This window comes from Eublepharis macularius, chromosome 5 (genome assembly GCF_028583425.1).
Source record: "Eublepharis macularius isolate TG4126 chromosome 5, MPM_Emac_v1.0, whole genome shotgun sequence".
NCBI classification, from domain to species: domain Eukaryota; kingdom Metazoa; phylum Chordata; class Lepidosauria; order Squamata; family Eublepharidae; genus Eublepharis; species Eublepharis macularius.
This window is the reverse complement of record NC_072794.1, coordinates 78523970-78537943: the sequence shown is the minus strand read 5'-3', so window position 1 is coordinate 78537943 and position 13974 is coordinate 78523970. Positions and strand designations below refer to the sequence as shown.

Genomic DNA, 13974 nt, shown 5'->3' with positions numbered 1-13974 from the left:
TGAGGTTAGAAGAAAAACATTTTATTTTTGTATGTTTAGACAGAAGTATCTAGTTAGCTGGGAATGAATTATGGGAGTTTTTGTCAGAAGCTTATTACTAATTTTTTTATTACTGAACATGAAAGTGTACAAATTGTGTGGCTTATTTCCCAGGAAAATGAAATTCAGGAAGTTCAGCTGATAAAAAAGGATGGACAAAGCCTGGGAATAACAATTGTTGGGTATACACGAGTTTCTGAAAAAGGTGGGCTTTAAGCTGACTATTCTTTTAAGCTATGAAACAAACATGCCATGTTAAATGTAGAGTACTAAACTGAAACAAAACCCCTTTCTTTGAGCCAGAATTCATGGCTGGGTAACCTAATATTCTTCTAAACAAGATGTCTTTTACTCTATTTTTATAAGTCTGTGATCTGACCTAAAGCATTGTGATAGATGTAGAGATGTAAAATTTCCAGAAAAATTGAAACCATTTTTTTAACAAAAAAAAAGAGATTGGGGGAGGGGGGGATTGAAATATGTGAAATACTTTATCGAGCTTAAACTTATTTTATTGTATTAGTAACATAGACTACATAATTTATAACTTAGCATATTTATTTGTACTGTTTGGCATATTTATTAAATTTAAAAGTATAAATGTCTTCATTTTCTACAAGCAAAATTATAAATGTCCCCAATACTAGAAGGGGAGAGAGAGAGAGAGAGAGAGGTGCAAACTGTGTTACCAAATTTTGCACTAAGGAATAGAAAGTGTGTTGTTTGGATAGAATCAGTCTCATATGGTTATCACAGGACTAGCAGCATATTTAGTAATTTAAAATATTATAACTGTAGAGTCCTCAAAAGAAAACGAAGAGACTCAGTATCAGCAAATTTTTAAAGCATGTTTAAGGGGGAAAGTTCACATTGTTTGTACATGATCATCATTGTCTATGAATGCATAGTGACTCCTCTCTGTTTCCGTGCTGAAATCCTTTGCATTGGAAACGATTGAGAACAAATTCAGTTTTGTATCTGAGTAACTATGATAACTGTATTAGGATTGCACTTCCTCAGCCAGTTAGAGTTCCTAAAACTAATCTAATGGATCCTAGCAACCAGTGAATGTACCTTCTGGCTCTGAGGTAATCTTGAATCTAGGTGACTGTGGGTGATGGATCCTCAGGTGCCCATCCTTTGAAAGAGGGAAAACCAAATCAGCCCCTTTACCCTGCCCCCATTTCTCTGTTTTCATGTTAGCAGGATTAATTCAAGAAAGACCTGTCCTCAGTCCTTATAGAGGACTTGTGTATCCAATCGCAGACTCCCCTCTGCCCCCAGTCCCTGGACTCCAGTTTAAGAAACTACTATAGATTATCTAAACATAAGCATAATATAGATTTTGAGTGATTTTGACTTAAAAAGCTAGACTGGTTGCTCATTCAATAGAGAAGTATTTTACAGAGTTTATTTTTAGTGTTCCCTCAAATCTCTAGTTTTTTGCATTGGAAAAACAAAAGCCTTAGAAGGGAGGGAGGGAGGGAAAACACACACCCCCACCCAGTTTTTCCATCTCCCCCCCGACTTTTGGATCTCTAGATAGGAGACTGCATAGTTTTACTTGCAAATGGCTATTCAAGATGAACAGAACTAAATTAACAGAGAGTCCCATGGCAGTTTAAAGCTGGACGCTTTGGTCCTAAACAATCGTAGTGGAGACTGATACAAAGTATCAGGAGTCCTTGAAGTTCTAACTGCAGGTGAACACCTGGTTAAATGGGCAAATTGCTTTGTTTGTTTAGCCTGTTTAAGTTTGCCAAAAACACTTTACTAATCAAATGTAGACAGTTTTAAAAACACAATGAGGTACGCTGCACAGTTGCTTCAGTTTAATATATGAAATTGTGTAGCAGCTATGCAAAACATGGGTCTCTGATGACTACAAGACGCTTCATTCTTTACTCATGCTCTTTTCCCTGCAATTTAAAACCTCTTAAATGTCTGAGTAAATATACAATTGTTAAAAACTAGAGTACTGCAAGAAGAGGGTAACTATTCCCTTGTTAAATTAGGTTTTTTACCTTGTTAGAGTCATTGAGATTCCTCCAGTTCCTTGGATTTAAAGTGCTTAATCTTCTATTCACTCTAATTTGCATCAAAATTACCCAAATGTAATTTTCATTTAATTCTCCAGTTAATTTAAAAGTGATGGGTGTGCATAGGGCTGCTAACCTCCAGGTGGGTCCTGGAAATTTCCCATCGTTTCACCTGGAGAAAATGACTGCTTTGGAGTGCCGATTGTGTGGCATTCTACCCCACTGTGGCCCTTCTCCTTCACAAATCCTGTCCTCCCCAGATTTCACCACAATATCTCCATGAATTTATCAACCTGCAGTTGGCAACTTTAGGTGTGCATGCTGTATGTTGGTATAGGTGGTGGGGAAGGTTTTTTACCAAAAAAAGTAATACTTCTTTTTGCTTCATTTATGACCCCCCAAGTCTAGAAACATTGAAACTGTTTTTTTCCCTCTTAGCCAGGGGATTGCTTGTAGTAATAATGTAGACTTTTCTTCAAATAAGCATTTCCCTCTGACTTGCAGAGTAGTGTAGAATTTTATGGTGACATAAGCATTCCTGAATGAGTGTCTGCTTAATCAGATTAAGCAAAGGATTGTTTGCCCTTTCTCAAAAGGCCACTTCGGATTCTTTACAAAATGAACATCTTCTAAAAGTATGTTGACAATTAATAGTCCTGTTTGTTTGTTTTGTTTCAAGTGGAATCTTCTGGGATTTTTGTAAAAAATATCATACCTGGCAGTGCTGCAGAACATAGTGGTCAAATAAAAGTCCATGACAAAATTATTGCTGTAAGTACCTTACTTGTAACCTATAATATTTTGCATTACAAAACATTACTGTTATAGTTTCAGAATTGCAGGGCTAAAATAATCTGTGCCAGGTTACTAAGTAAGATGCCCTTCACATAGACCTGCATGGCAGCTTTCCTCCTATGATGAGATCCCTCCTGCTCATCGGGTGTCCAGTTTAACAGGAAAGAAGCAAACAATGTGTCTAGTCCATGCATTGTTCACACGCAGCCTCTACCTGAATAAGATGGCATCTCAGAAAAGCAGTTCCTTTATGGCTTTGGAAAGGGCTGACCACAAGTTCACCCTTATGGAAAGTAATATGATATTACTTGTATGCTCTTGTTTATTTGTGAAATTATTAGAATTACTGAATCCTTTTAAAAGTATGCCACGAGTCAAGAAACTGGGCTACCCTATCCTGTTCCTTGGCATTTCTATATCTTTGCTTAAGGTTTCTAGACTTGGAAAAGCATAGAAGGTCTGTCTCTGAAAAGTGCAGTCAGCATGACTTCGCAATTCTCAGAGGTAGAATGGAAACACTCAAAATGGCATCAGAACTTCAAGGTCAAAGACTAGAGGGAGTCTTACACCTCTACATCATTTAGAGCAAGGAACCTTGGGTGGGAAAACAGTGGTTAATTAGGATTGGTTAATTAGGATCAGGACAGCTACAAGTAGCTTGGAATTAACTAGGGGTTTTATTCTAGCTCCCCCGTGTAGTTGTTGGTGGATGCCTGTGTTACATATTCTTTGGATCTGGTTACCAGGACCATTGCTTTTGGAAGTCTATCCAGACTTAGTGCTTTTAGCCTGACATGGTAACATCTTTCTCTGTGTATTGCCTGAGGAATATTTAGCTTTGTTATTTTCCTTTCTGTTTGCGTACTTTTACATTTGTAATCTTTGCACTCTTGTTAATAAACTCTATTAAATATACTTTTGTGGTGTTATTTGAGTTTTAGGGCTTCAGCCTGAGTCCTGTACTTTGACCTATTTGTCATAGCTACCCAAGTAATTGTTTTGTGGTTCTCAGTCTGCAAAGTGGTCTACCATACAGGGTTGACTTTTTGTTTAACACCCAGTAGGGCTTTGATATGTCTCTCATTCTCAATCTGAGGGTTAGCCAGAGAGTGGTGGTGGTGACTGTTACCCTGGGAAGTGAAGATTCACTCTCCAGTTTGGAGTGTTTTGTTGTTGCCTTTCCAATCAGGATGGCTTGTGTATACAACTGTCCTTGTCACCATGTATCTAGACATGGGGACAGCCTCCCCCAGCTGATTCTAGATTTATGGCTGGCTAGTCTTGATTGACTTTTCATGATTGATCCTTCTGTTGTTAAAGTGGTAATGTTTAGTACTGAATGATAATATGGTACAGATTCAGTCCCATTTCATTTGGACAGCAAAGATTTGTTGATGTATCTTTGTATATACAGAATTGCATCTTAACAAGCAATACAATTTGACATCCTCATCCATTTAATCAAGTTTGTGTTATTTAGCTGGTGTAGCATAGTGGTTAAGTAACTGAGTTGCAATACAGCACTTCACTGGTTTGACTCTCACAATGGCCATGAGCTCAACAGGTGGCCTTAGATAAGCCACTCCTCTCAGCCCTAGCTGTATTGTGGGAATAATAACATGGGCTTTGTTCACTGCTCTGAGAGGGTACTAAGAGTGGTATACAAATGAAGTGTTGTTTTTATTTACAATGCAAACAATTGACTAGTTATCTATATATATTAGGTTGATGGGGTTAACATTCAGAATTATACTAACCAAGAAGTTGTGGAGACACTGCGTAACACAGGACCAAGTGTTCACCTTACACTGCTTCGAAAGAAACAGAGTTATGCTGACTTCCCTTCAGAAAGAGGCTTAAACAGAGGTGAATCTTTTTTTTCTTTATTTACCATAGCAAATAGTCTAAGTTGATAGTTTTAGGTGGATAGTTGTGTTGGTCTGCAATGGAACAGTAGGATTTTCATCCAGTGGCACCTTAGAGACCAACAAGATTTTCAGGGTGTACGTTTTGAGAATCATAGCTCTCTTCTTCAGACATGAGTAGGAATGGAGATCCCTGAGCCTTCAGAAGGTAGGTGGGGTATTACAAGGAAGGGTATCAGGATGTAAAGATGCAATGCAGGTTGATTAGATGGGAGGAGTATCAGATGTAAAGTTACAATGGTACAGTGCAGCTTGATTAGAGCAGAAATTAGCATCTGTAGTGAGATAAGAATCCTAAATCTCTATTCAGCCTTGGTGTGTGTGTGTGTTTGTGTTCATGTCCATTGTTCTGAATTTGTAAATGAACTCAGCAATCTCATGAACTTCAGCAATCTCATATTGAAATCCCTTAAAGTTTCTGTTTGAGGACAACCCCTTTTAGGTCAGCAATGGAATATCTTGGAAGATTAAGTTGATTTTACTGAATGCCTGATTTCTTTCCCTTTCCCTTTGCTTAGTGTTTCATGGTAGCAGTCTCATTTACAAGAACACATTCATATTCCAGATTGGATAATCCTGTAGAACCAGTTAATTCATTATATTTATTTCGAGTGTTTATATATTGCTTTATTACTTAAAATGATTGAAGCCTACAAAATACCAATCAATAAAATAAATCAAAACAAATGGTTGGATCCTACGAACTGTGAGCAAAAGGTGCTTGTGGTGGCAGAGCTTTCCCTGCCCTTCTCTTCCCCAGCCAATGCTAAGGGTTGGTATGACTCTCGTGAACTAAACACCTGGAGGCACAGAGGCCCCTCTGTGGAAGAGGGAAATCAGGTAAAATTTTTGTACTTCCTCTTGCTCCAACACAAAACTTGCTTTGCTATACTCCCTTCACCTCTGATTCCGCCTCCTCCTCTGAGCACTTCCTGTGCCTCTTGGGATATAGTCCACAAGACTCCCTGACACCAATTGTTTACTTTTTGCAATGAATCATAGAGGATTGCTGCAGAAAGCAAAGGCAGAGAAAGTCTGCTTCTGCTGTGCTTGGCATTTGTAGCATTCAGCCCAATACCCTCATGAAACCATATCAATCAAGCTGCAGAAAGATAGCTTTTAGTCTTTAAGTAGTCTAAACTTCATCCTTGAATGCAGAGTGGAAAAGAACAGGATGCACCTTCCTCTGAAATTAGACAGGTGAGGAAAACAAAGGAACTGTGGTGAAGCAATTTTCACAGTTGCTGGGGGCAAGCACTCCGCTCCCCATAGATGTCAGTCCTTGAAACCATCTGCAATGTTTTCCTGAATATGGTTTTATTGTTGGATCTCAAGGAGTGGTAGGGTTTTAAAAGTTAAAACAGCACCTTCCTTATGCACAGAAACATAATCTATTTGGAACATCACAAACATACATCAGAGTTGACTGTATGCTTCGGATGGTTTAAAGATTGTCACTACCCATAATCTAGCTATTTACTGCATATTAAATCAGTTCAGACTCTACCATTGGTTACCTATTGGTTTCCGAGGACCCTCAATGCTCTCTAGTGTGCTATGGTCTAGTGCAAGATGACTATATACAAAATAGTAATTTGTCTTTAGAGCTCTAAAAGTCTGTTTAGTGTATCTTCAGTTGTGTCTCTGATCTGTGTATCTGCTGTTCTGAAATTTAGGTTGGTGGTTACCAAGAATATGATCTCTACAGAGACTTATCTCCTCTTCAGTACTCTCATCCAGAGGCTAGGTCCTTGCTGTTTTTTTCTAAACAAGTTAAAAAGTTTAGGGAATTTATGATTTTGCTGTCATACTGTTTTCACTCTGGGCTTCTTGGTTTTTTAATGATAATCTTGTGTTTAGTGATATGTTTATATCATCTTTATGAACAGCCTTTGCTGTTCATGAGACTAAAAAAATTAAAACATTTTATGAAATAGTTCTTACAGTCCCTTTAAGAAATCTTTAGGGGAGTGGAAAAGACAGTCTCTTTATCTATGGTCACTGGACAGAGGAGTTGTTAAAGGTGTGTTTGTGGGGGGGAAGGAATGCATATGAAGAGACAATGTATAAAGTTGTATGTCATACAACTGAGATGAAGGAAGTGTGATCATGTCTAAAATGAAAACAAGTATATAAGGGGACTGGTATTCTGTGCTGTCACATCCTCTAAACACATAATTGACCAGAAGCTTTTGGAAAACTTACAGGACAGGTAAATGTGCCAACCATATTTCTGTCTGGAGTTGTGGAAACTGAAACTAACTTAGATAGTGAAAATGAGGAAGCTGAAGAACAAAGGGATAATTCTGAAAATGAAAATCAGCAGATACAACATACAGTGGGTAAGTTAGCCATCATGACGGGGCATACATTAATTATAATTTTGTTACACTGTGCTGCAGAAAAAAATAGCATTTTATGATTAAAGATCAGTGCATCAGGTAAGTATAATTCTAATAGTCTATCTTCAATAAGAGTAGAATTTAAAAAAATAAATAAATTAACCTCTCTTCAGTTAGTGGCCTGTTTGAATCTGATCCAGCGAAGCGTTACTTGTATTGCTCCAAAACCTCTGGACATATCCCTTCTGAGAAAGACATTTTAAAAATGTATTTATTTCCACTTTTCTCTCCAATGAGGGCTCAAAATGACTTACATCATCATTCCCCTCTCCTCCACTTTATCCTCACAGTCATAACCCTGTGAGGTAGATTAGGCTAAGAGACTGATAAGCCCAAAGTTACCCAGCAACTTTCTTTGGCTACACGTGGATCCTAATCCAAGTCACCCAGATCCTTATCTGATACTTTAACCACTACACTGTGTTATAGCAGGTCATGTGACACATTAGTGTTCATTAGCAAATTTAATGGATTTTATTCATTTCCATAAAGTAACAGCTATACTTGGGGCTTGTAAAAGAAAAAAATAACTTGCACCCATCTGATTGACCGATGGTCCCTATGAGAGCATAGTTTATTAGCTTTACTTAGAATGTTTACTAAATCTACTTTCAGAGCCAATTGTGTTATTTGATTCATTTATAAATTGCAGAATTTGTGCCCTGCCTTTCTGCCTCTTAAGGGCCACCAAAGTGACTAATAGTTAGAACAACTCATGTGTCTTGGTCATGCCTGCTTCTTACTGGTTCATTGTTATGTCTTTGAAATGCAGGTATGCTGTGTTCTTTTAACATAGGATAAACTGGTAGGGCTTTTGATGACATTTACAACTAGATGACTGTCCAGGACATATGGTTGCCAGCTTCCAGATGGTGGCTAGGGATCTCCCGGAATTATGACTGATCTCCAGGCCACGGAGATCAGATCCTCTGAAGAAAATGACTGCTTTGGATGGTGGATATTATGGTATTATACCCTGCTGAGATCCCCTCCCTTCCTAAACCCCACCCTCTCCAGGCTCCATCCACCAAATCTCCAGAAATTTCCCAACCTGGAGCTGGCAACCCTACTAGGACATGGTTTTGCTGTGACTTCAAGCTTCTAATGGAATAACCAAAGATATAAGGAGATGCCTTGTATTATGTGAGATAATTAACCCATCTGGCCCAGCATTGACTGTATTTCTCAGCCATAGCATTTCCAATTATTTATTTAACCTAAAGATGCCAGATGTTAAATTTGGGATATTTTATATGTGAAAAAATATACATTACTGTAATGTTTTGCATTTAAATAGTTTAGATTTTATTTCTATTTGCTAATATGGGTTTTTTTAAGTTGTTTCAGTTAGTTAAATGGAGGCCTCTGAGGAAAGAAGGAGGGGGACTGGATGGGTGAGTGGAATGTTATCTGATTGGCTGGCAGCTGTACCCTATGGGGTGGAGTGAACTGGAATTTTAGTCAGATATAGGGTTGCTGGTCCAGGTTGGAAAATTCCTGGAGATTTTGGGGGTGGAACCTGGAAAGAGCAGGGTTTGGGGATAGGAGAGGCCCAGTAGGGATCTTTAGTTTCAAAGCAGGGGGACTGAGCTCTGTGGTCTGAAGATTAGTTGCAATTCTGGGAGATCTCCAGCTACCACCTGGGGGTTGGCAACCCTGGATAAAGCATTGGAAGAAAACTGTTCATTCTGGGCAGAGCAGCAAACTGTACGTATGTCCAAAGAATATGAGTTGTCCAAAGTTGAGTTGTCTGCAATTAGAGTATTGTCTGCTGAAATGGGCAGTAGAGTATTATTTTTTGCAAGGTATGCTTTTCACTTTTGATGAGATGCTTCAATATTGAGCTGCATCTGTAACCTTTTAACTTGCTAGATATATTACACTGCAATGTTAACAGCACTTGGCATTGTTGTTTCCTACCACATGCTGCAGTTGACAAATTGTGACTAATATCATTACCATGCCTCGGCATTCATAGGCAAATAGAAATGGTTTTAAAACTGAGTAAGTGATCTCTAGCATAAAATTCTACATTCAGATACTTGTCATTTGGAGAGGTTCAGTTTTATTACAGAAATGGTGAAAACCATTTAGGATACAAGGATTTAAGAGTGTTTCACACTGGTAAATACATTCATCTATTTTTTCTTGCTTGAGAGCTAAAAGCAGTCATTTTGTTTCAAACATGATTTGATGTTAAAACGTTGTCTATAAAAATTCACCCTGGTACAGAAATTAATGGCCAAATTAAATTCCAAAAATAGTTCTTATATTGGAAATGCTGACAGGCACTTAATTATAATAGTACTAAAGTAAAACACCACTAATTTAATGCCTTGTCTAAACTCCGGAAACACCTTCCAAAGTTAATGTAAAAAGTGTGTTCTATAAGATGTGTTATTTCTCTTTTAGGTCAAATTGTGCTAAACTGTCATTAAAATTCTTGTTTCCTGGAGAGGTTTAAGCTATGAAGCAGGACTAGCAAGCATATTTTGATGCAATTAATAAAAATATTTGAGAAATACAGGGCCCTTGTGTCCTAGAAGATTAGAGAGGCCCAAGCATCATTGTCATGCTGTGGTGAGAGAGATGATTTTAGCTACAAGAAAACTCTGATTCAGTGCACTTTTCACAGCCAATTATGGCACAAAACATGTTCACAGAGTGTATGCCAATGTTCATACAGGGAATGCATAAAACATAAGGATGATAGATGTGTGCTGGGGACCAGGTGCATGCTTTTGCCCTAAAGCTTCATATTTCTATAAGGCACTGGTGTAAACTTGCATGTCTCTGTCAAATATAAGTTGGCCCCTCTGTTATGAAGCTTACTAGGTCACTCTGGGCATGTTACTGTCTCTGAGTCTAATAATAAGATCATAGTTTTGGTGAAACTGAAGAGCACAGTTCTCTCAGAGAAAGAATGAACCCCAGATTAACAGAGCGGTGGGTTATGTTGCATCAACAGTTGGAAAGAGGCCATCAAATATTGTTTGATATTCAAAGAGAATCTACAGTCTCCCATGTCTGAAGAATTACAGCATATAAATGTGTCTCAAAATTTCACATATGAATACACATTCCTGTGCATAAGTGGGTGGGCCTATAGGCAGAATCTGCCAGTCTGGTAGGTTCACCATAACATATACTGAAATGTGCCACAAACAGAAAGCCAGAATGAAGAGAATGCAAGAAAATAGCTCCAAATGACAAATCAGTGAAGTGAGTCAAATACTTACTATATTGTTTCAGCTTTACAGCTGGAGAATTCCAATGCTGTGGCGCACAAAAAGTGATTACATCAACTTACATCAACATGATAGTTACTCAGTGGCTTAGTGCCGCCTGTGGTTTTTCTGAGTACTGTTCTCCAGTGTAGCACCCATTCCACATTTAGGGTTACCCACAGTCCTGGAGGAAAATGTCCTATGCCTTTAATAGAGGCTTAATGTGTTGAAATGGGCAGTTGAAGCTTTTCATGGCATGGAGGTAAATAACAGCACCTGGTGAATTACATCCCATTGTGACATTTTTCTCCAGGCCAGTTAGAAACCCTGCACATATTTCAGGAAAGTGGGTGAGACCATTGTTTGGTAGGGCTTGTGGTTGGGAGGTGGTTCATGCCTTGAAACAGCCATTGCTGTAGGGACTGAGGACGGGTAAGTTGCAGCCCTTGTGCCTGATATGGAAACAAATGACATATTCCCTCCCCAAACCCCCACCCTTCTTGGCAGCTGCTGCATTCTCATCCCAGTATCTAGGCAGCTGCCAGGAGTTGGCAACAGAGAAGTCAGAGTAAAATCACCACCATCATCCACCACCACAGCAATGGTCTGTGGGGAGAGCAAGCTGGGTACAATGGGGTGGTGGTGATTTATTCCCCTTTCTTGTTGGTCAGTTTCTCTGTTTTGGGCACCTTGACAGTCCCATTTTCTCACCTAAGTTGCTGTTCCTCATGTCCCTCCCTCACTCCAGATAGACAAGGGGATGGTTAAGTTTCAACAGTGGAAGAAAAAGACAACCTTGCATGCTTATAAAAAATCTGGTAATTAAACAGGTTATGGGCATGGTTATAAATTTAATAGTTATATCCTAATTACTGTTTTTTTGGTGTGGTGGTGAACAGGGCATATAGTCATGTGGTTCTTTTGACTGATGGTAATTGCAAATGTGGCTCTCCACAAACTGGAGTTCTCTGTCTTAAGCAGAAAAGGTAAGTAATAAAAAGTACCTCTGAGCATATCCAGAGAGTTTTCCATCATCAGTGAGTAACTGTAACCTGTTTCTCACTTCATAATTAGAACTAGAAGCAGGGTCTGCAAACTGAGAATTAAGCTACAGGAGACGAATTTCATGAGCAGGAGCACATGAAGGGAATCGCAGTGTTACCAGGAAGTTGCGTTTTAAAAGAGATTGGAAGGCTTTGTCAATTTCCCCTCTCTACAGAGCCAGCAAAGATGGCTCCTTGGAGGGTTTGCTAATTTCCTCTTTGCCTCCTGAAGGCTCTGTCTGTTTCACCTCCCTTTCTAGAAGGTGAAGAGGAAATAAACAAACCCCCTGAGGAGTGATATTTGCAGGCTCTGTAGAGAGAGATATTGACAGGGCCTTCTGATCTCTCCTAAAATTCAGCTTCCGGGCTAACATTGCGACTCCCTTCACGTGACCGTCCTCATGTAGTTGATCTCTTGTAGTTTAGCTCTGTGTGTGCATCTCCCACAGAGATTTTAGCTTCTTTCTAAACACAGTGTACTTCCCTAGAGAACAAACTATAAAAGTGAACACGCGTACTCTTCTGTATCCTTCAGTCTCCCAGCAACACTTCACAAAACAGGGTCTCCCCAATTCTTTTGTTCCCTTCCTTCTTATATAGGCAAGCTTTTTTTGGCTTATTCCCCCCCTCCCCCATGACCATAGCTAATGTCACAATACAGAGGCGTATATTCACCAGTTTCAAATACAGATTTGATATAATGCGTTCTTCTGACTTCAGTTTTAGCATAGATATGCAGACATTATGCAAAAAAATGGGCAATTGCTTTTAAATCAGAACATTTAAAATGTAGGATTTTCCTATGACAGAGTCCTGTTTCTGCTCAAATGAGACAGTTGTACAGTGCATGTAGAAAGCTAGCTAGCACATCAGAAAGAACAATGTAGCCTGACCTTTGATGCTACATGCGATTTCTATAACCACTGGTTGTGTTTATTGTGGAGAAATACACCTTCACTCTGCAGTATTATAGATACAGGAAGACTCCGCTGAGTAATGTGTTTGAATGTGTAATTTGGTGCTGAGAGATGGCTTGAAATCTTGCAAAAATTCCAGTGCCCACATCCCTAGTCCTTGCTTCTTCTTAAAATGTTTCTTTGAGACCTTTACATTGATGAGCTTGTTTCAGCAATTTGGTCTTAGAAATGCATTCAATGATTGCATGTATCCAGTTAGTCCAAGGCAACTTATTCATCTTTTGGGAAGTAGAAAGTGGGGGTTCATGAGGAACTGCAGAAAGAGGCATCCGTTTGGAAATCCCATCACTCCCTTTACAGGATTCTTTAAGCCTTGATAGAGGCTTGGTAAGACTGATTTTCCCTTCTCATCCTCTCCTCTTTGATATACAGCTGCTCTTGGTCATTTTTGGTGCCCATTTACTCTTCTTTTGGTTGTCCTTTAGGTTCCCCGCTTTTAGTTAACTTAGAACATTATATTTTCTTCATACCTGTAAAGTCCTCGTTGGGCAGCTTTCATTTTCCACATGGAGACCAGCCATGGTACTGTGAGAAGTACTGGTTCCTGTAAGGTTGATGCCTAGACTTCTTCCCAGATCTGTTCTTAAGATTAAGCTCTCACACTTGCTTGTTCCCACATCATGATTGGGTTGGATTTTAAATGTCTCATTTGCAATTTGTTGTCACTATATGAAGATTAAGGGTTTTTATCTATTAAGGTTTTTCAGTTTTTTAACTATTTATACTATGTGGTTTTCAGTTAGGTGCATCCATAATTTGGAACAAACTGTTAGTGGTAGATTTGTGTAATAAAACTTGACATGTTCTTTCAAAAGTTTCCTGAAAAGGAGGGTTAATGCTGTCTTCAAAGAACTGACTTTAATAAAAAATGAATCCAGTTAAAGATTTGTGTTATGGTTGAGTAAAATAAATAATTATCTTGCTTTTGCTGTTATCTTTCGGAGTCCATTTGTGTATTTATGTTGGACATCCAGGGTCATATAAAAGGCAAAATGGAGACTTGGAATATCAACTAATCTGCTGTGAAAGAAGTAATTCTAGTCAGCTATTTGGTACAGGCAGCAACTGTTTGAGAACATTAAAATGGTACAAGGCTCAAATGTTTGAAAGGATATAAGTAAACATAAGAGATGTGCATGTTTACTAAGAAATCAGTCTGAGTTCAGTGGGCAAACTCCTAAATAGAAGTGTATGAACTGTGGAGAGCATCCACAAGAAATCATAAGAGTTTAAAATTTAAAAGCAAAGAGTGGGAGAACAGATCCCTTCACAAATGTTCCCCTCTAGTAGTGCCTAAACCTGCTGGCGTTTGGGGTTTAATGCCTAAACCTGCTGGGCTCATTCCCCTTTCTCTCTTTTGTCCTTTAACTAAAGCCTGATATACACATGCAGCATAATGAGGTGGGTAGAATGGGTTGTACCACTTCAGAGTGGATAAGGAAGACACATGCATCATGTTGCACCATGTGAAAACTCTTAACAAATTCCACTTACAGGAATTATTAATTCAGGTGAACTTTGAAAAAT

The 13974-nt window shown here is 38.8% G+C and overlaps 1 protein-coding gene across 1 annotated transcript in view; it reads left to right on the top strand.

The window, feature by feature from the left end:
- PATJ (PATJ crumbs cell polarity complex component) overlaps positions 1-13974 on the top strand; it is a 286475-nt gene that overhangs the window by 22835 nt on the left and 249666 nt on the right. The window contains exons 11-14 of the mRNA XM_054979641.1: positions 154-244; positions 2758-2849; positions 4598-4739; positions 7006-7140. Coding sequence (XP_054835616.1) covers positions 154-244; positions 2758-2849; positions 4598-4739; positions 7006-7140 — 460 coding nt within the window. The remainder of the gene's footprint in view (positions 1-153; positions 245-2757; positions 2850-4597; positions 4740-7005; positions 7141-13974) is intronic.